Source organism: Ischnura elegans, chromosome 1 (genome assembly GCF_921293095.1).
Source record: "Ischnura elegans chromosome 1, ioIscEleg1.1, whole genome shotgun sequence".
In the NCBI taxonomy this organism is placed as follows: domain Eukaryota; kingdom Metazoa; phylum Arthropoda; class Insecta; order Odonata; family Coenagrionidae; genus Ischnura; species Ischnura elegans.
In genome coordinates, this window is record NC_060246.1 from 118,895,360 (window position 1) to 118,917,624 (window position 22,265).

A 22,265-nucleotide genomic window follows, 5' to 3' on the forward strand; every position below is an offset into this window, starting at 1 on the left:
TAGTTTCAAATTCCTCTTGGCCGTGATTTTTTTCTACATCTTCGAAAAACTAAAAGCATCAGTACATAGAATAATTGTTGAACTTCATTGTTTGTAGGTGTTTCTCAAACAGTGCCACATTCTGGCGTGAATTGCTAATTTTTCATTTTCCACTGTTATTGCGGTGGGAAGTCGGTAAGAAATGAAAATAATCAAATACCAATGTTAAGGTGATTCATCAGCGTATTTTGTCGTAGAAGGCTTAAAGATCCATTCAGGTATGAAGGCGAAGGGAGCTATGACGATTCAAACGTCGACAGTAATGCAATATTTGATCCTGAGGAAAATCTGTGCAGCTTTTCATAAAGTATTTTTGTTCTATTTACTAAAATTGCCCCTAACAGATAGGCAGTGTTATGATGGCTGTTATGGAAAATAAAATTAAGCATTCTGTGATATCATTCAGAACTAGTGCTAAATTAGTTTTTATCATTATTTTGAACTGTTATTTTTTATTCTATAAATCATTTTTTAAAAAGATTCTTTTCGTTTAATGCATTGTAGAATAGAGGCGTGGAATCTTGGAGTATATACCTTACATTGTTATGATGTACATCAATCTCAGGTAAAATATGTGAAATTTACGTATTGCCTGTCGTGAATTAAGAACATAAGCTGCTCATTAAGATTAACTTTTCGATGGGAGGCTCTATTTTCAGTTATCAATTATTGTTTCCGCAGATGATTCGCCTAGGGACCTTTCTCAAGACTACTTATGCACTTGAAGGAAGATAAAATAGCTTTAAAAGTTTTTTATGTTGTTCCAAACGATTATGCCGTAAATATAATCAGAGAAATGCACTATCTTGAACCTCTGCTATTATTTAGGTGAGTTAGGCGAGCTTAATATTACACTTGGAATGCTTATTATTGATGACAACGTGCTGCACAAAGATTTTCTAAGCGTTTCTGAGGCGATGTTACTCGTCTCCTTCACTCCGGAGGAGGACGAGTTATGATTTAAAAGTTTACTGCAGAAGGGAAGAGTATCAGCTGCTATCCAATACACACAGTGGCAACTGCAAATTCATCACTGATGAGTGGGGATGCTGGGAACTTGATCTCTCGATGAGATTCTAACGTCCGCACCCGGCGATCATCGAGACGCGAGGCTAGTAATTTTTCTCCCGCCTTTCGAGGGCTCCCACTCACCCGATTCTCACTCCGTTTGTTTTCCACCCGAATCCAAATTGCCGTCCGGTCACAGAGCAACGGGGGAGCGAACACCATCTCTTCCATTGGCCGTAAAAAAAGCTCTCACTGCCATCTTCATAGCATAAACTCAGCCCATTTCCAATGCCTACCAGTCCTCCCACTTCATCCCTGCACCAAACTGCACTTCCATGAAATCCAGCCCGACAGTCTCCAATGAAATGAAAACTACCCCCTCATTACGTTTGTAATCTCGGCTCTCTCTTGACCCCCACCCGACTTTCCCCAACAATGGTCTCTTCCTCCTCCCTAACCTCCGTCTCTCACGCCATATCTCGAGTCTCCTGACTTTATTTCCAACTCCCCTTCGTCATCCTCATACCCATTTTCCCTTCGTTCTCCTCGCACTAATGTAAGTGCGATCAGAGAAATATTCTCTGGTCTCCATCCTGTGCGCCCTTAGTCATAACAAAAAAGTTTCAATGATTACTAATGATAGCAAATAATTTGGATAAAAAGATTTTTCTCATGGTGCCAATCTCACGTTTCTACTCGGCGGAATGATAATTCAGTCAACAGCGAATGACATGAGCTGATTTTCGGAACGGTTTCATAGGCTGCTTCTAGTCGGGTGGCCGCGATATTTTAAATCGCTTAAGGCATCAATTGTATTGTCGCATCGCAAAATCTCTCACGATTTTGTTTGAAGGGACTGATATTGGCTTTCAAACTCAATGGAGTCTTCGAGGAGCTGATAGAATAACACTGGTGGCAATAATTAAAACTTTAAGAAATTCAAATTGAAATATAATTAGTATTAATAACTTTCCTTTGGTGGGATGACCAGCATCTTTCTATCCGAAGGAACTTCTCTAAGCATTAAAGACCGATTTTTCAGCTTAGCAAGAACAGAAAAACTTCATTTTGTTTTCAAATTTGGTTATAAAATATAATAATATATTATTTTCAAGCCATTTTGGCAGGCCAGAGGCAAAAGTAACCAATCGTTAATGCAAAGTTAATCAGCAATCGCCGGAAGAATGTAATTTCTAAATTTCACGAAATAAACTTTGTTTCAGCTCGAATGAAAAAAAGAATGTTTTTAGAATGTTTTAAATGTTTTGTTTTTTTTCAAGATGCCCATCTCTAGATTTTATACTCCCCTGGTGAATTGATGTAAATCTGAAGATAATATCGTTAATTACGGTGGTAAAAATTACTGAATTATATTAAGGGTCAGTGTGAAGGGGCATCAATTGAATTCGAAAGGATCGTTAGCACAACAAAACCACATCCTTTTAGCTTGCCATCTTTGCGCTCTCACAAACCATTTCCAATGCTTGTTACTCTGTCATGGTATCCAAGTCTCTATCCGAGAAATGCTAAGGTTGGAAACGCCCTCTACTTCGACTCGTTGCATACTATGAGTCAACCACGTGGATCGCCAGCTTCTCGCGTCGCTTGCGGGCAGGAATACTCCAATTTCACGGATTAATAGGCTATAATTATGGCTCTATGATCTTCCGGCGTATCAAGTGCAGAAAATTTTCTCGAGTTTTCCACCGGTTGATGTTTTCCATGTCTCCCGCCGTTCCTAGCAGCGACTTGCTGTTCATCCTCAGGGGATCATCTGAATGCCGTTCTTTAAAGTAGCTGTAATTATATTACGTATGATAGCTATATAATTATAATTATATGATAATATTATACATAATAGCTGCATAAATATATTATTTTATAGTTTGTAGCTATAAAATATAATTATGGCTGTTAATCAAAGCTTTTGTTTGTGATGATGCCACCCATCAGATTCAATACTTTTCAAGGGATTGTCACCGTGATTACAAATGATTTAATATAAATATAAAGAAGATATGAATCGCTCTACACTAATCGCCGCGCAATAGACATTTTTTGAAACCAATCTAATTGCACCCTAAGCGGCAACATAAAATCGAACTTCAGCGGGACGCATTGGGGCCTCGTCTATGAAATCACCTTGACGTTAGCAATGCTTGCAACAGAAACAGGGCTCCAGTCGGAAACTCCACCTTTCAACAATACTCTTCCTCCTCCATCCTTCCCCTAACTACCAACCCTCACATCTAGTCTCACGTTGTCGTCAACGACTTCATACGAGTCTCTCTCCTACCCTCCCACCCCCATATCTCTTTGTTCGTCTTGCGCGTCCTTAAGCGGAGCAGCGAAATAACTACCCCTGATCTTATTCCAATGCACTCTCTAAATTACACTGAATGAATTCGACGCGAAATCGGGACTCTCAAGGTCTCACGCGGATACACTCGTTCCTGGGATCGGAAAGACCTGATTTTCAAGCGGCGGCGGCGGCGGCTGTCGATATTAAGATGGGAGCAAGTCCACGTCTGAAAAATTTCGGAGTGGGAGTTTATTTGAAATGGGTTCCCAATCTGCAGAGATGCACGTTTTGTCCCTCTCTCTTTCTCTCTCTCAATGGAAAATTCACGACTAGATCGTATTTTCCGCCAATGCCAATCCCCTCATCCCGCACTTAAAAAGGGGAAAATATCGCAAAGTCCACTCCCTCAATTTTCACATCCGAGGGATTGCAGTCAAATGACGTCCTCTTTGATCCGTGCCGAGCACTCCGAACAATCCCAATCGATATCGATACAGTTTTTTTTAAACTCAAACCATGCCTTCCTTTGCCTCCCGATGTCCCTTTCGCCTCCATGCGAGGAAAATAGAGAAGCATCTCGTCCTCTTCGATGCACAAGCAGCCTCCATAAACTTCCCGCCGCGTCTTCATAATCTCCCCCGGGTGGAACTTCTCTCTTTCCATCTCCCACCTCCGCCCTTGATTCCCATTTCCAAGACTAGAATTCGAAGCCGGCTCAACCCAGCCCATCGCCTTTTAAGAGTGCGGAGCCGCTTCCGCAGTCTTCCTTTTACTCCTTGCCCATCTCTCATTGCGCCCTCTCTCCCTCCTACTCTGCGTTACTCCTCATCCTCCTCCCTCTCCCGCGGCACAGTCACCTTTTAGAGGTGTTTTTTACGGCTCTCTCGCAAGATTCACCTCGCTCGCAAAGAAGACCCCGAGGCGGCAGAGCGATGACGACGGGGCGGGACGGACGACAGGGGGAAGGGAGAGGACGCGAGACTGCCTTTGGAAAAGAAAGCGAGGAGGGACCCAGATCATAAAAATACCGCGTGCTAAAGAAGGCGGTGGAAAAATGGGGAGTGACGCGGGACGGAAGGGATGGTATACTGGATGGGAAAGGAAATAATACTGTTCAAAGGGGGAGGGGAGATTGGGGTGGGGGGAGGAGGGATCAGAAACCGTGGAATGTGATGCCGTGTAAGAGCGGTGCCTTTTCCGCATTTGTCGGAGGTGGGAGAGAAAATGCAGGTGCGTTGTACGCCGCCCCCGCGAGAACAGCGCTAAGCCCTTAGGGAAGGCGGAAAATATGAATGTCGGAGGCAAAAAAAAAAAGACAAGGAAAGGAGAATAAGAGTCTCTCGTAAGACTCTCATTCGCATGAAGATGAAGCGAGAAACTCCAGTGATCGCTTTTATACCACTGCTCTCCCCAAATCTCGACCAGACCAGTCTCTGAGTCACGCATCTTTTACCGCAGAGTCAGCTCAAGGTTCGAGTCAATTCTTACTTGCATACATCGCCCTTGCGGCCCTAAATTAAGATTTATATAAATTCAATGTAATAAAAATGCACCGCCACGGTATGAGAATTATGTGCTTGTGCACTAACGTTTCAATTCTGGTAACAATTTCTGTTAGCCACTACTTACAAAACTCTATTGCAGTCCAGTGAACAATGCGTAAAATATGCGACCAGTGGTATGGAGTAGTTGGCATAGATAAAACGTGACCTGCCCCCAAAAATTACTATCGATTTTCCATTGTTAAAAGTCAACATTAAAAGCATTGTGGAATTCGCTATATTAATCCTTTGAAGCAAAAAATCCCATAATGAACATTATATTACAATCAGGTGGTAGTTAAATAATGTTAGAGATAATCATGTGGTTTGTACCTAGTGTGCTTCTTTAATAACATTATTATATGTTTAATACCTCAACTCTATTCAAGTCCATTTTCCATATTCTCTGCTTACAACTTCCGTATTTTAAATTTACTACTCTATAATCTGTGTAAAGTTGTTCCATTGAAAAAAACGAGTAAGAAGGCGTTTACATCGCGATATACAATGGCTATCTACTTTGTCGTTTCATCCCGGGAGTAAATTTTTCAATTTATAACGTGCACACTAATTTCGTTTTCTAGTTTCAAAGATCTTGGTTGTAACGGTGCGTTCAAAAAAATAAGTTCCATAATTTGCGTGAATTGCTAAGACTTTTTGAGCAAAGGCAATGAGACAATAGTCATTTCTATCCACATTTTCCGGGTGTGAATGTATTCTCAGTATTCTTCCTCGTCCTCATTTTATATACGTATCTCCTTCTCTCGATAATTCCCATGTTTCCTCTTTCCATGACCTATCACTTATTTATTAATAAGACCGTCGTCACCATTATTCGTCAACTATCCTAATAATTGCTTGACGCAGCTCTCCATTTCTCTCTCCTATCCGGTAGCCTTTTCAAAGCGACGTATTTATTCTCTTTTACATCCTTTATAACCTGTCCTATGAAACTAATTCGGGGCCGTCCCTTTCCCTTCTTCCCTTCCACATGTCCTTCAACGATTGTCTTCATCAGGACATCAAGTCTCAAAATGTGGCCAACTAAGTTGTCCCATCTTCTGCTTAAGGTCTCTTGACTTCTCTGCAACTGTCAACGTCCAAGCTTTGCATCCGTAGAGAAGCATATTCCATGTGTAGCAGCTGATGAATTTTACTAAGACCGTCATCTTTGAATTTTTTGGGCGTGGAAAGTTGGATTTTATCAACATTTTCTATCTATATCTCAAACAGACATTTTAAAATTAAGTAGATAATGAGTTGAAATTTACGTTATAGATGCATAGTTAAATATAAAGAAGAAACTGCTCTAAAATCTGGCCTAAGTGGCGGAGTAGTGCTGTCCTCCCATGCCAACTTAAAGGTCGAGGGTTCGGTCCCGCCTGTGTGAGTTTCCATCACTCTGGTAATGCACGTGAGGGATTGTGTAACTTGTTCAAAAAAGAGAGGATTATGTAAGTAAAAGATGGACTCTAAAATAAAGACGTTATCATATATGCCCTGAAAGGCATGGTACTAGTATTAGTTTCAAATGCGTAATGAGTCACGAAAAAAGACCAATTTATAGGGAGAGGTGCGTTTTCTTAGTGGATTAATTTGCATAATCGACTGGAATCTCTCATACGTACCTACCCGGAAAAACCCAAGCCAGAGTCGACCGACATTATGACGACTAAGTGGTTTCTATTGGAAGGCTGTCCTGGGGGACGGATATAAAGATGTTTTCAAATATATAATAAACGGTGGTACAAACTGGCATTTATTTTGTTACTTCTATTGAAAATTTTATTTATCCTATATAACTTAATTAAATATTCCATTACTTCATTTGATACATTATGCTGTTTATAGTCTAAGAAAAACTGAATGGCTCATTCGCGCTGCATACTTCGGTTTCTGCGTCACATCGCTTTGCAAGATCTTGGTTTGATCGAGCGCCAGCAGACACGGCTGACCGGTCTACACAGCGGTGAGCAGCGATCCAGATGAATTTTTCTTTGAATACTAAATAAGTTCAGTAGAATAAAAATGCAAGACTAAGGACGGTAACCTTGTATTAATGCTTTTGCTTGCATTTAAATGTTAATAAGTATGTTTACTATCAAGAATTTTAAGGATATAATGAATTTTCTGAAATTCTCCATCTTTATTTGTCACCGAGGGATTCAATCTGAGGGTTGCTTTGGATATGTGAGATTAGAGCTCGCTTTTGTGTAAGCCACGAGTGAGTGAATACGGTGAAGTATGTAATATATTGGCTATGTCTCAAAAGTAAATATAGCTTACTCAGTGAGTGGGAAGGTAACTGATTCTCTTCGTCAAGCGTAGAAGACAGTATTAAGCAACTGAACAAATGATGATATAATTCTCTTTTCATCATACAGTTTCACCGTCTACGGTTTTTATTGATTTTTTCTTCTGGGTTTATCTATATACACTTCATTGGGTATAAAAGGTGGTTAAAAATTTAATATATAAAATTAACTTCCATTACTTACTGGAAAGTAGTATTCAGTAATTGTATTTAAAATTGTTTAAATATGAGGATAAACACCCATTTTCTCATGAAGCATTGGACCGCGAAACTTGAAACGTTGCAGTATATTTCATTTTCATCGCCTTTGTGAAGAAAAAAATAATTTTTAAGAGGAATTAATAATTATTTCGCACTTGAACCATGGAATTTAAAATTGTCATTTTTCGCTGGCTGAGATTCGGTCAAATGCAATTCGGGAATAATTAAATTAGCTACTGATGTGGTTGATTTGATTTTTTTATTTTTCGCCTCAGAGGTCTAGCACGAACGATTTTTAAAGGATTTTACGATGCTTCCAGGGGAACTAAGCCCATACAACTCCTCTTCCTCTCTTAAGTAGTCGTTTGCTCACCCATTTCGGGCAAAAGGGCTTTCTTCCATGGCAACCAGAATCACTTCGCGAATCCGGAAACGGACCCTAGGCTGTAATTAGCCCTGATCATAGACATTTTTCCCTCTAATGTGCGGCCCTCTTACGGGGTGGGCGGTAATTACATTGTAGATTCCGTTCCATGTTCTTACTCCGCTGCGGCCTGTGGTGCAATTTCTGCTTTATCAATTTAGTCAGCGATTCAGACAGATAAGGAGCTAATTCTGTTTCCTGAAACATATCATTGAAAACTGATGTGTATCTCCTTTTTTAACGGGTACAGTGTGAATTAAGAATTCTTTTGGTCGAAATGAAGAGTTTTTGTGAATGTTCTGCATTGTGTGGAAAGAATTTTGCCTTAGAGAACATTTGAAAATAACCATCAAATTTTACGGGAGCTTAATTAGAAGCCGTAAAATAAATTAATCCCGAAAGAGTTAATTGTCCCATTTATCAGACGATTCTGTGATTAAAAAAAGATAGTCAAGGGTGCTAGAGAGAAATATTTTATTATTTAGGTTTCAGGAAGTTTGAATGAAATGATGCATCTTAAAATGCCATCTTTCCATGGCCATTTTTAATTTCAGCTAAGCCCTTGACAATTATAAGAATAAAAATGAGAGAATAGGATATATGATACTATCATCCAATCAGTGCTTCATCAAGAAGTTGGTTTGGATGATTCCAAGCTTTCATGCGTTTATATGGCTGTACAAAAATTAATTTTGAAATTGCAGTGTCTCTGAGACCTCAAAAAGTGCGGATTTTAGGGTTTGTAGTATTCACCGCGTCCCGGCACGCCATTTTTCCTGGGAGCAGCCGCGGATTGAGTAGCACGGTCAAAATATTAATTTCATTTTTGACGTTGGGAACGGAATGGTTTCTTTGGTTGGAAATTCTGTGAGCTTTGTTGCAATTGTGGTGTAAATATCTTAGAGAAACACAGTTTCCTTCTTTTTATATTGCTAAATACAGGCCAAAATATTACTGAAATCAGCGTCCGCCAATTTGTAATGTACTGTCGACGATCGAAAGACGGTTAATCGAAAGACATTAAATCAGGTTATAATGATTTTTCTTGGATATTTCAGTATTACTTTTACCACTACTTTACTACGAAAGTAGTTGTATAAGTAATGGTGAAATATATTTAAGAAAACTTATAATGGAATACCACTAAGTTAAAAACGAGTTTGTAAATCAGGTTATAATAATTTGAAAAGAAATTTTGCACTAATATATTAATTATTTTATTCAATTATTTTGCTGTAAAATATTCAATTGTCAACTGTTGCCGTCGGCCGAAACTTTATTTTCGGCATCGCTAGAGGTGGCAGATCATCTTCTCGGATAACTATTTGCAGGTTTTGCTGTATATTTGAAGTCAATATCTCGAGGTGACTCAGTGACCCTTTTTTTAATCCTACATAAATACAAAAATGGACGAAATACAGTGTCCACAATTTTGTATCGTATTGGATACAAATGCCTCAACGTATTCGTCTAAGTTGATGAGAGTTAAGACTAACAAACCGTTTAGAGTATTTTAAGTGTTTGGTTGCATTAAATTTCTACAAAAGGTGTACTATTAGTTTTAACACACTGAACTTTGAAAAACAATTCGGTACGGAAATGTTTGCAATTTATTCCACTTTGAGGCTATGTTTTTCGATAATAGAAATCACCTTTAAAATACCGTATGCGTCAAAACATGCACGTATATATTATCCACAACTGGGCACAGTTTTAACTTGCATGCTTATAAAAAACATTCGTCAGGTGCTAGCGAACATTTTTCGTTGTGACTGCGCCACGTGACGAATCACCATTAGCTGGCGAAATTAGTCGATTTTATTATTTTGCATGCTTTTCGGGAATTATTTGTTCTCAGTATCTTTAAATGATGTAAAAAATATTGAATTACCAAAATATATATGTATTTCACGATTTGAAGCTGAGTATATGTTTCCCATGTACTATATATTTTTTCCACTTTGTGCAATGTATATTGAGAATCGTTATAGTTTGTCAGCATTAGGGCTCTCAATTGCTAATAATCCATTTTTCTTCATCCATAGATTTCAATTTCATTTTAGCTAATAAAAAAATTCATGCATCAAAATGTATTTAAATATTACTTCTATCTTGAATTCACTTATGTAGGTGCTCACTTCCAATACTTTAGACATGGATAGAATATTTATGACACTTGCAGAATGGATTCTGAAATATGAAATATTATGGAGAAGTGCTCTTATCCTAGAATCATTGATCTTTTCATTTTCTGAAAGTGAAAATGTTTTTTGTTTCTTGGACGGAGCATTTTTGATCCACAATGACTAACTACTCCTTGCTTCCCAAATCACATAAGATCGCGTAGGTATCATCAACTATCAGATTCAAGTTCAAGTGTAAATATAAAAAAATATTTTTTTAATTGGAATGGCTTAAAGCATTGACTCGTTATTTTTTCAGCTCTCCTCAAGGCACAGTTTTCATCAACTCCAGGCATTATAATTAAAAAAGTATCGTATTCCAATACTCATAATCACGAATCGAAGCCTACAAAATATTCTGGAACCACTTGCAAATTTCGTAGCATTATAAGTGTCATTCGATGAAATATAACAAAAAAAACTGATTTGGTTTAAAATTAGTTTAATCAGAAATGCATGTAGTGTGAATTTGTGTTTCGAACGTTTCCGTTCTCTGCAGATCAAATAAGATTGAAAACAGCAGTACAATGTCTTTATACGAATATCCGTGTTACTCTTAATAAATCATGATTACTATTTTTCTGCTACGTTTTCCACATAACTCAAACGCTCAAACCAATATCATCACTGCCAACGGAGTTTATAAAAATTGTCATTACAAATTATTAATACTACTACTACTATCTTAATTTTTTTAAATCTTTGCTGGTTATTAATCACATTTTGAGTTGAAGAAATTGACAATCACAGATAGTCCTGGGGAAATCAAAATTATCGAAAGCGTGTTATATTTACCTAGAGTGTGACAAAAACCACTTCGGCAACATGGATCATCCAACGTTAAATATCGAAAACTAAATGTACCGTGAATTATACTAAACACCATGAGCCTCTATAAAAATCAGGTTTTCATGGCAATAAAAAAGCTCATGTTTCAATGTCAAATACACCCCATGAGACCTCTACCTCCTCAACTATAGATGATGACCTGAAAGTATAATTTTGCAAAAATAATATTTAATGCAACGCAATGCCAATTTAAATTTTAGACAGATTACCAATCCAGTCATTAATTATTAATCATTTTCCATAAAAGTACATACATACGTTTTTATTGCATATTTTTTCTTCTGTAAAATGCACTATAATGATGAATTTGGGATTCGGTAGGCAGAATTAGGCAAATATAGTGCTAGAAATTACGGAAAGAAATTGGACCAGATATAAAGTGCAGGTCCATAAATAGCAAAAATATCTCCGAAAAATATGAAATTTCAACGATAAAATGTAGTATTCAGTACAAAAATTCTAAAATGGAAAAGATGCATCCACAAACCTGAAGCGTGAAATGGAATTTATGTTTCCATGCGTTATTTTGTAAACGTGCCTTTTGATTGGTGTATTCTTCATAAAACTATTGTCTCCGAAATGATGATACCCTTAACTTTTTGAAGATTTGCTGCCATGGCTTCGACGTTCTAAGTAGGAAATTGTTGCCTTGAGGAACATATTTGGGCGTTATTAATACTTAATATTAAAGATACGTGTAGAGAAATTTCTTGGTATATGTACTCATTCATTACTATGTGAAACTTAATGGTTGAAACGATGATAAATTTATATACTCTCTGGAAGGTGGAAACGGCTGGAGATGCCGAGTTCAAAATTAACTCCCGGCACTAATAAAATTAAGCCATCCCAGAAGGGAGTTCATTGTCTATGTCCTCTCTCCTTACATTTCATGATGAATATTCCAGGGGCTCCCCGAAATTGCTCCCTCCCCTCTGGCTACTGCATCCCTCCTCTTATGACCCACCCTTATCCGTTCCAACGTTAAATATTCATGCTTCTCCTCTTGCGGAGGAATGGCGCTGCCTACCTTACTCCTCTCTTATGCCCACGCTCCCCCGCCACACCGCCGTAAGCGTACACACTTACCGCGGGGCACGTTTATGCAAAGTAACGCCATAGTATTCTTATGTTACATAAATTTTAAATAAAATTTTGTCATGCCTATGGATTCGTCAATTATTATTCTGTGTAATAGTATATTTCTTATGAAATTTAACACGATTATGTGGTACAAGTTGTTTAGTGAATAATTTATTGAAAACATTGTCTCCTCTATCTGTTTCAACTAGTTTTAGTTCAACAAAAGAGTTTTATTAATTTAGAATTAGCTCTTAAAAACGGACCTTTCATTGCTTACAATTGATATGAGAGGCTATGTACTTAAACAATATCCCAAACAGAAATTAAAGAGATTAGTGAACGTGCCTCAGGTCCTGTGTAAATTTTTCCCAGACCTTGGGCAAGTTTACATACTTCCCTTGGGCTACATAATATTTTTTGCGGGGTTAATGATAGCTAATGAATAAATTATTTAGTAAACCAGAAGGTAGGAAAGAAGCTGCATCGAAATGTAGTGTACTTAAAAAAATCTGTTTGAGAAAAATACAGTATAGGAGACCTACGACCTTGTACAAGTATTTCTGTCTCCCCAGCTACATGCAAGCCGGCAAATTCCGCCCCCGTATTTCGCGCCCCTCAAAGTCCTCGTCGTCGTCGTCCGAGGTGGTGCTCCGTCTCCAGTGCTCATCTCTTTCTTCCTCCCTCCACTCGGTGCCCTGCTTTCATACGATTTTTTCTCTCTCGTTGCGACCACAGCGTGAGGCGCGGCTAAACCATAAAGCCGGAACCGCTTTACAAGGATTTTGAGTGCCAAGTTAACGCGCTTTCTGCGGTAATGACCAATTCAACCGAAAACATCTCTCTATCCACAGAACCCCCTTCCACACCTCACCCCCTTCATTTTACAGCTTTAGGGGTGGGGAACCCCTCATGCCCCCCAGTACTTTCCCCGCATTTCTCCAGCAGCGTCCACCATTTCGGGCCACTTAAGGCATCCAATCTTCCTGCCAACCCCTTCCACCCCCATACCTTCGCAAACGACCTGCACTCCCCCCACAATCTCTTGTCCTCCCTTTTGCTCTCAGCCACAGACACTCTGGGCCTCACATACATATATATATATCTATGTGTGTGCGCGCGTATCCCCCATGGCTTCATCCTCGCGCCGCCGTTTTTATGCACTCCTTTAAAACACTCAACGGTTAACTCAACAGTTTAGATCGGCCCCGCCACGGCTTTATTCATTGTTTTACACAGCCTGGACCGTGTCCTCGAAGGGATTTCGGCGCTCCTCGCCACTTTATGTGCGCTCGCGAGTCCTCCTTTTTCGCTCGGAAATTGCTTCTCGAGGCGCGATCGTGTAGTAACACGAAATATCTTGCGTTATAGGGTCACCGCTCACTGCGGTCGGCTGAGATTTATCATTCGGGTAAATTTTTAATCCGAGGCTATTACAAGTTGAAATGTAATCACTGGTAGTGCCGTATTCGTCGCATCCATGAAAAGTTAAGCAAGGTATGAGATGAGGTTATGGTAAAAGCGAAGGAGGAAATGAGCAACCGGAAAGGGGTACGATTAAAAAGAGAAAATGCACGTAGTCAAAAATGCCGATAGGAGGGTGAAGGCATCAGTTAGCGTAAATGGTGAAACGTAAGTGTCCTTGAGTCAACTTTGGGGAATATATGGAGGAAAATAATTTTATGAGTGATAAGACAACATTCATATAAAGACTTCCCAAATGGAAAAAGGGTTATCGCTTGGGTTAAGATTTATTGAGGTCTCTGTCGGGGAATGGATATGTAATTATTTGGAAAATCGAGAGGAGAACCCTTCCCGCCTATAGTCCCCTAAAATAACGAAGAGAAAAAAAAACTTTTTCAACGAAGGGGAATACTATTGCAATAACACGGAATAATTTTAAAGTACACGGTTTTGAAACCAAGTAGCGATCACGCTTCGGTGACAAGCCGCCGAAGTGATGCTTCCGATTATCGCAAGCCACATCCACAAAAAAATTTACCTATAAAAATTCAACTGCTTTCATAAAGGAAAAAAACTGAATCACCATAGATACTAAGCCGTTGTGTAAGGTAAATCAAAAACTTCAGATTTTTTCTTATAATATGATATTTCTTATAATTTTGACGTGGTTTTCGCTGGTGTTCTTTTGCTGAATAGGTTCATTTTATACACAATAGTATGATATTTTGGTGATGATAGCAATGGCTGGTGAAGAACTGACTGCAGCGTAATCGCAAGAATCAGCCAAGAATTATAGTTGGTGCATATTATTGAAACCTCTCGAAATGACCCCACAGTAGCATTTCCATCGTAGTATTTCCAATAAGAAGAGTATTTTATAATTATAAGTCTATTTAGAGAAGTTTCATAGAGGACTTAAATAGCGATATAGACAGCAGTGTCCACTTCTGGTAGCGATGAGGCTGAACCTTCGATTTAAACACCTTTTGCCGTACTGTGAGGGAATTTCACCAATGGTATAGTTTATTATAAAGTTATATTGAAGCCGAAGGTGTGACAAAAATGCTTAGCTGCAGCTTTCAACTTAATATAGATAAAATATTGGCAGGTTACATATTTATCAGTGCAGTTAAAGCACGCAAATTACCAAAATATCTTTGTTTTGCTCCTAATAAAGGATTCGTGTTAGATTAGCGATTTGAAAAGCACTTTTTTGAAAATGGCTTTATATTCTTTAATTTTGTTATCGCAGCGAGACGAGACACTAGTTTATGTAACAGCTTACCTAGAATGGTTTCATTTATCCTCTGGATAGTTCGCAAGCATAAGTTTATAAGTGTGAAGGAATTTGACATTTGTTGGAAATATCGAAATCAAATAAATGGGCTTAGTAAGCGCTGAGTAAGCCCTGCGAGGATTGAGTGCAAGAAAAATATTATTAATATTTAAGAAGAGCATGATAAAATTGATAATGATGGTTTTCAAGATATTTAAATTCTAACGTCGAATTGAGGGCAAAGCCCTTTTTCCTTAGCTTCATTTGGTGGTATTCCATTTTTCATGCAGGAAAGAGAGTCTTTAAAAAGTTTTAAATCTTTCAAATTTTTACGCCAATGATATTGCTAGACTGCTGGTAATTCTCTCCATATCTACCCATTTGGCGTTAGTGAATGTCGAATCTTGGGACCATGTGGAAATAAAATTAGTGCTTTTAGTAAACGTTATCATCATTAAATTTTTAGTGTAATCTAAACGTGGGGGTTTGGCCATATGAAACTAAATAGGCGTCAAATCACATCGCATATCCGTTTTCCGATTAATTAAATGCCGTACCATTCACCCACAGCGAATGAAGCCCCTGATGAAGTTATTAAAAGGTGAATAGAAAGGGAAAATCTGGGTTCACCTGCACTTGAACGGGATAGACGGCCGAGAGATGATAAGGCTATATTATGTAACAGGGTCATCCTAAATGATAAACCCATTTTCAAAACTTAGTACTTATTCAATTACTAATCCAAAATTATCAAGCTTAATACTAAATGAAAAGAAGAAATTTCGAAGTGTTTTTTATCAAATTAATTTAATAATTATTTGGTTTTTAATAAATTTAAAATAGCTATAAAGGTGATAAATGTTATAAATTTTCAATGCGGCCACCGTTGGCTGCACGGCAGACATCGACGCGTTTGCCGAACTCGTCCCACACACATGAAATCGTATCTGCTGTTATTGAGTGTACGGCAGCAGGGATCCAGGTCCGCAGATCGTTCAGAGTGGTTGGTAGAGGTGGTTCTTAAACAGCGCCCTTCACATGACCCCATAATAAATAGTTGCTGGGTGTGACATCAGGAGATCTCGGCCGCCATAAGTGCAGAGCCAGGTCACATTTATAATTATAAAATAATATACAATATCTAAAAATTATTAAATTTAATAAATTCAATTGATATTACATGCCCTAAAAATGTTTGAAAAATCCTCTTTTCATTGGTACAAAGCTTGATAATTTTGAATTTGTACGAGGTGTAGAAAAATTGGCCAATCATTTGGAATAACCCTGTATTTTCAAAGGTTTTCTATGATTTAAGGCTAGATTTACAAGGATAATGTCTTTCGCAAGTCACCCTACCAAGCCCTCTTCCCAAATTTATTTCCTTTTCAATTCGTAGTAAGACTTATCAAAAATTGCTCCATCTAACCCGATTTTTATCAACCCCTCCGCACCTAGTGTCGATCCATCTAAACCCTCTGTCTCCTCCGTATATCATCTAGAGCCTCCCACTCTTCGCCCACCATGTTGATTACTAACATGCTCGTCTTCCTCTTCACCTTCTTAATTTTTTCTTAGATATGGCCATAGCTATGGGAACTGTGGAAACCAGATATCTATGCAAGAAATTATTCGTATACTCACCAGAGTGAAACCTAGGAGATTATCAGTCTGCATTAAATGTTTTTCTTCATTACCACTGGCAGCAACAAAGAGCATAGGTTACCAAGAAGAATGCAATGTGCTTTTGACTGGAGTAACCGTAAATATGAAAGTATTTTTTACAAAGAATAGGCAGTTTTTTAAAGAAGGGATGAGCAAAGTAACTTATCCATATTTTTTTTGTTATGATGATTTCTAATCTTTCGTTGCTGTGCACTGATTTAATATTTAGATTTTTCTCAATGATTTGATATTTTTGTTTTTCTGTACTTCCATCTGTATCGAATATCAACCCCACAATAACAGTACTCAGTTCTTTATTATATAACTATTAAATTGATTATCAGGATTGAGACAGTCCCAGGTTTGTTAGGGGCGTAGCTTCTTTTGATTCCGTAGGCGGATTTAGGGGGGGCGCTTGCCCCAGTTCGTCCCAGACTCTCAAAAAATAGACAAAATGTTTTATACGGTCATTACATTCGTTTTATTTAGTGCAACACGGATCCTCAAACATTTAATTTCATGTTCATAACTTTCATATTTAAGTAAAGAGAATATTTCGTATAGTAATTGTCGTATCTTGTTTTCAATCTCAAGCATGACAAGATCGTTTGCCTGTTAGACCCTCGTGCCTCTCCCCAGAAAAAAATCTGTACCCGCCCCTGATTGCCTCCTCGCTGCGATTATTCCCATTCTCCTTTTCTTCTTTTCTTCCTCATGCCGAATTTTCATGCTTTTTTCACTTTCACTCCGTAGCAGGGAGCCCGAGGCGGTTGCGTTCGCGAAGGCCACCGCCTCTTCTCTTTTAGCGTTCCTTTTTTACATTCAGTCCGCTCTGTTCTCGGTTAATTTTTTTCAGGGCAGAGGAATATGTTCATTAGCCCTGGGTTGGAGATTTTTTTGCGGTGTGGCATCGCAACTTTAGCTACCGGAAAATGGGGCCTGATTTTAGGAGGAAAGTACGAATACCGGGTGCGTTCGTACCTTTGGTAATGGGAACTTTGTGAATTGGTACCACTTGAAATAAACTCATTCAAAAGCAATTGAAAGGTATGTTTCAAACTGTTTTCCTGAAAATTGCAGTTAATATAGATCTAAGAAGTCCTTAGACCATCAAATAGAATGGAGTACTTATTATTATTGTACTTCTTGTGGAATACTGCTTTAATTGAAAACTTTTTGACATGTCAATGCGTGAAAATATCTCATAGACTGAGATGTCCTAAATTATATGCTTTAAATGATAAATAAAGTGATTTATGAGGCTTGGGCATAAGGTATCATCACACGCCTTGCAAATGAAGACGCAATTTTCGTTGGGTGTCGCAGAAGGTGTTAGTAATTCCTTGTATCTGGGAATGTTTTTGTCACTATTTGGCGAAGAGAATGTTTGACCCACATACCTGTTCTTTGATTGCTGAAAATCTTCACGTTCAAAGAATAGAATAAAACAATTGGCCGCCAAACTTTAGGGAATACTCTTTGAGGAGTTTTTGAAGCTTTAGAATAACACAAGTAAGCAAGAGAAATGTTCTTCTGTATTATTTTATACATAGCTATAATATATATTTATATAGTTTACAATAACGAGGACACCGTTGACCAGATACTGGGATATGTGAAATTCAAATTTTCATCATCACCTACTGTCTGACACAAAAACGTTCATTTCATCACTTGAATTTACAATGAACTAAGTCAGTACTACAGACACTTTGCTTATTGTCGGGGACACAAGGATATTTCGGTGTCTCTCATTTTAGAGATGAGTTCTTAAAAAGTCACCTAGCTCATGAACTTTCACTCTGAGAGCTGTAAATTGAATTTATTGCTACAAAAAATCTCCCACATTTGAAATGGATCGGATGTTTCACAGTCTTTTTCCTGTCCTCGCTCCTGCGTCTTCTACGAAGATTTCATATTGCCACGTGAGAGAAGTATGTTCCTCAAAGAAGGCTTAGTTTAATTTACGTATGAAAGTCCGTTCGCGCAAACGGCGAAAATGGAGGAAATAATTAGTTTCTTACAATATGAGGAAAACATTAAACATTATCCAATTGTGAGCACCTTTAATAAATTGTATTCTCTGGCTCTCACTTCGATGAGAGCTAGTAGTTCATGATTGCTACTTCATGATATGAGTGTGAGAAAGGAAGTACTTTCGATTAACAACCACAACTTCTCAATGAAAATATTCACACACGTGTTCTGTTGGAGTCATGATCTCCTCTTGGAGTCTCACGATTACCAGCACATTCAGAAGACCAGAAGACGTTTTCTGTGCCTACTCAGTTCTCTCTCGTAATTTCGTGGATTTAGCTAAGGAGCACATTAAGTTTCATAGGGAAGGGATACATAGTTGCCATTGTTTCCCACATTTACGGTAAGCCCTTCTGCTTGAGGAAAATTGGCCATCACATGATCGCCTTCTTTTACTCAGTCTACCACTGTTTAAGCACTCGTCGTACATATAGCCGTAACGCAAAGATCATCTAGCTCACTCACGTCGAAATTGAATGTTTTAGTAGCATTTCAGCGACCTTTGGACCTCAAACCGTCCCAAATTCTTGGTATAATTTGCATAATTTCGGAAATCTTGTCAAAATATCTCTTTGAACTTTATGGTCACAATTTATAATTAGTTATTGGGTTTTGTAAATTAAGCCAGTGAAATAAATTTCTTTCGAAATGCTAATCTAGCGTAACATTAGGGCATGATGTACATTCTAGGGGCAAGGACTGGCAACGAGTTCTAATGTATAGCTGAAATGCCACAAAAACATTTTTATTAGACGGAAGGGCCTAATTAGTGGCTGGATACTCCTTTAGGTTCAACTATAACCCTCCATCCGATACAGCAAATCCCTTAGATGGTGATGTGTGACTGAGGTGAAAGATGTATGCCAATTTTCCCTATTAGCACTCACTAAAGCTTCCCTGCCACGATTGGTTGACGCTCAAGTGTTTGCACACAGGGCCACTCGCCTCGGTGGCCTGGACAATCCCCCCTCTCGGGCTCTTTTTCGTTTCCGTCCCGAGAGGAGCGGATCACGCTGACGACCCGTTCCACGGCCACCGAGGGCTCCTTAGTCACGAGGGATCGCCCAGCGAGGGGCAGTGGGGCTGTGGCTGCTGATGCGCGGGAGGCACCCGACCCGCCGCCGAAACTCGCTCCTCCGTCCTCGACAGCAACGACTCGATGCTGAACGGATTCAGTCTCCGCGGCTTGGCGGGGGGGCTCACCAGCGTCACCGTTTTCTGCGTGGGGGCGCCATGGGGTTGTGCGGAAGGGGGTGGAGGCGGGGGCGGAGGGGATAGGGGGTGGTGTTGCGACGCCAGGGGCGATTGTTGTCGCGGCGCCCTTTGCGGTATCGTGAGGAGGTGGATTCCGCCGGGCGACGCGGGCGGTGGCGCCGCCGAGTGGCCGAGGCCCGAACCAAATCTCTCACCGCCCTCCGAAACGGTCAAATGGGACGGATGCGGCGTCGCGCCGCATTCGTCCCTGTCCGAGGACTGCATGCTTCCGACGCTCTTGCAGTCGTCATCCTCGTCGCCTCGTTTGGACGCGCCATCATCCGCGTCGCTGTCTTCATCCTCGTCGTCGTCATCATCGCCGACGACGTCAATCTCGATGTCGCGCCCTCCGCCCGAATCGCTGGCGCTGGCATTGCTGAAGCTGCACGACGAGCTGCTCGAGAAGTCGAGGTGGTGTTGTCCCAGGCCGCCGCCCTCCTTCGACCGAGAGGGGTCGTCGGAAGATCCGGCGCCGTGCCCGCCCGGCTGTCCCCCGTTGCCTCCGGCCGCAGCGGCCGCCGCCGCCGCCTTCGCTCGCTTTCCCTGCTGCTGCTGCTCCCAGTCGGCCCTGAGCGCGGCAAGGGGGACCCGCACCCCTTTCAGCGCCAACTTCCTCTGCTGTCGCTCCAGCGCTTTGAGCAGCTTCTTCTCCCTCCGTTCTCGCTCCTTCCGCCTCAACTCCTCCGGTGGTATAGGCTCTCCGCTGCACGTCTGCGGGTGTGCGTTGTGAGCCGGTCGCCCCGGCCCCTTCTTGGTGTGTTCCTTCTTGCGCCACTTGGCCCTCCGGTTCTGGAACCACACCGCCACCCGGGACTCCTTCAGCTCCAATCGGAGAGCTAAAGCCTCCCGCATGAACACGTCTGGGTAGTGGCTGGCCAAGAACGCTCGCTCCAGCTCCTCTAGCTGCCAACTGTTGAAGTTTGTTCGGGATCGTCTCCGCTTGCTCGCGGCGGATTCTTCCGATTCCGAATCTGTTTGGGAGAAAAAATAAGAAAAGAGAATTAGCATTTCAAAAGACGGTAGTGGCTTCATCATATTTTTTCATGAAATTCTTTCATCGAAAGCTAATAATGAAGCCATAGTATTTTGTGTATTGTATGGCAAACATTTTTTATCAGAAAAGTCCTCTATGTCCCAAATGTTACTTAACCGAAGAGCAATACATTTACCTCCTAATTGCATTAAACTAATGCACTTTATCGTTTCTCGCTAGACTTCTGCTGTACAACTTTGGAACAACATCAGGTTCCATTACTGAATAATATATTTTTTATTCAGTAATCAAACCCATATGTTAAATGATTTATTCAATTTTGAAATGAATAGAAGCGTTGATTTCCTCTGTAGTTTGTTAATGTTTGACGCAATTCAAGTGCTTAAGTGTAAAACTGTAGGTATATTTTGAACAATCGAAACATGTGTGATAAATTCGATGGACTTATTTATTTTGATATCGGACGTGCGTAAATGTAGCACTGACATTTGCGAGATTTTTCCATTACAGTTTATACTTTCCATTGCAGTTTATCAAACTGAAGCGATAGAATCCATAAATATCATAATGAATAAAAAATACTGTTAATAAATATTGAACTCTAAAACATCGACATAAAACTAAGCATTTCTCCTTGGCGACCCCCAATTTATTTACTAAAACAGTGTTTATTTACATGTAAAGGAAAGCGATGCAAATGTCACGAGGTTCTTTTGCTAAATATTGCGGCGTAATTATTAATTTGTCCTTCTCAACGTTCAGTTGATATGAAAAGGCTCTTCTGCAAATGAGCGCACGAAAGGTTCGATGGAAAGCAAAACGAAGTAGGTAAGTACGAACTTAGATTTTCCTTGTGGTCCGATCTGTTTTTTAACGATTACTAATAGCTCAATATTCGTCTCATAAGACGTAAATTTGAGGAAGATATATGTTTTAGTAGACGAGGTAGTAACACACTGAGTATCTGTTAAGGTTTTTTTATCGTAAATGAGAGAAGGGATTAAATAATCATTGCCTTCCCCTCTGATAAATTTTCATTTTTCGTGAGGTACCATTTTTCGCCATTTAATTAAATGAAAATGCAGCATTACGAATGAAATACGGCCGGAGTTCCCAGAATCCACAGACACACCACATAATTCACGCCAGACCAAGAAAAGTGATTTCTGGCTCTGTAAAAGTTAAAGCCTGCGTCAAGCAATTCTAAGAGAAATGTTTGTGACTCTTTCATGCATCAAGTGAAATTAATAAAATCAAATCCTTTGAGCATTGACTAGATTCCAAATGCATTTAGAATTCATCTCAAACTCATTTAAGGGTTCATTTCCAGTCCAGCATGTGGATGAGATAATTGTTACAATCTTTAGTAGACATGACAAGTTAGTGACGAGTACTTGTTTTGCCTTTTAAAGTCGCTCAGAAACTACCAATGTAATCAGTCTTGAAGAAAAGCTAGGTGAGCTGCTCTTTAGCTGCCGAACGAGAAAATGAACGACACAATGCCCACCACGCTTCGAATACAGATGGCACACCTCGATAATGTTTGGCTGGGAGGCGGCGATGGACTCCCGGAAGCCGTCAAGCCCCGTCGTTACCCCTCCTCACCCCTTTAGCAAATGGGGAAGTGGAACTAAACT

The 22,265-nt window shown here is 39.8% G+C and overlaps 1 protein-coding gene and 1 long non-coding RNA gene across 2 annotated transcripts in view; one reads left to right on the forward strand and one right to left on the reverse strand.

Moving 5' to 3' along the window:
- Nucleotides 1-22,265, forward strand: part of LOC124168941 — a 354,549-nt gene that overhangs the window by 68,208 nt on the left and 264,076 nt on the right. The gene's annotated exons all lie outside the window — the stretch shown is intronic.
- Nucleotides 17,861-22,265, reverse strand: part of LOC124168933 (homeobox protein unc-4-like) — an 85,751-nt gene continuing 81,346 nt past the window's right edge. Inside the window, exon 2 of the mRNA XM_046547346.1 lies at nucleotides 17,861-20,605. Coding sequence (XP_046403302.1) covers nucleotides 19,431-20,605 — 1,175 coding nt within the window. The 3' untranslated portion in view covers nucleotides 17,861-19,430. The remainder of the gene's footprint in view (nucleotides 20,606-22,265) is intronic.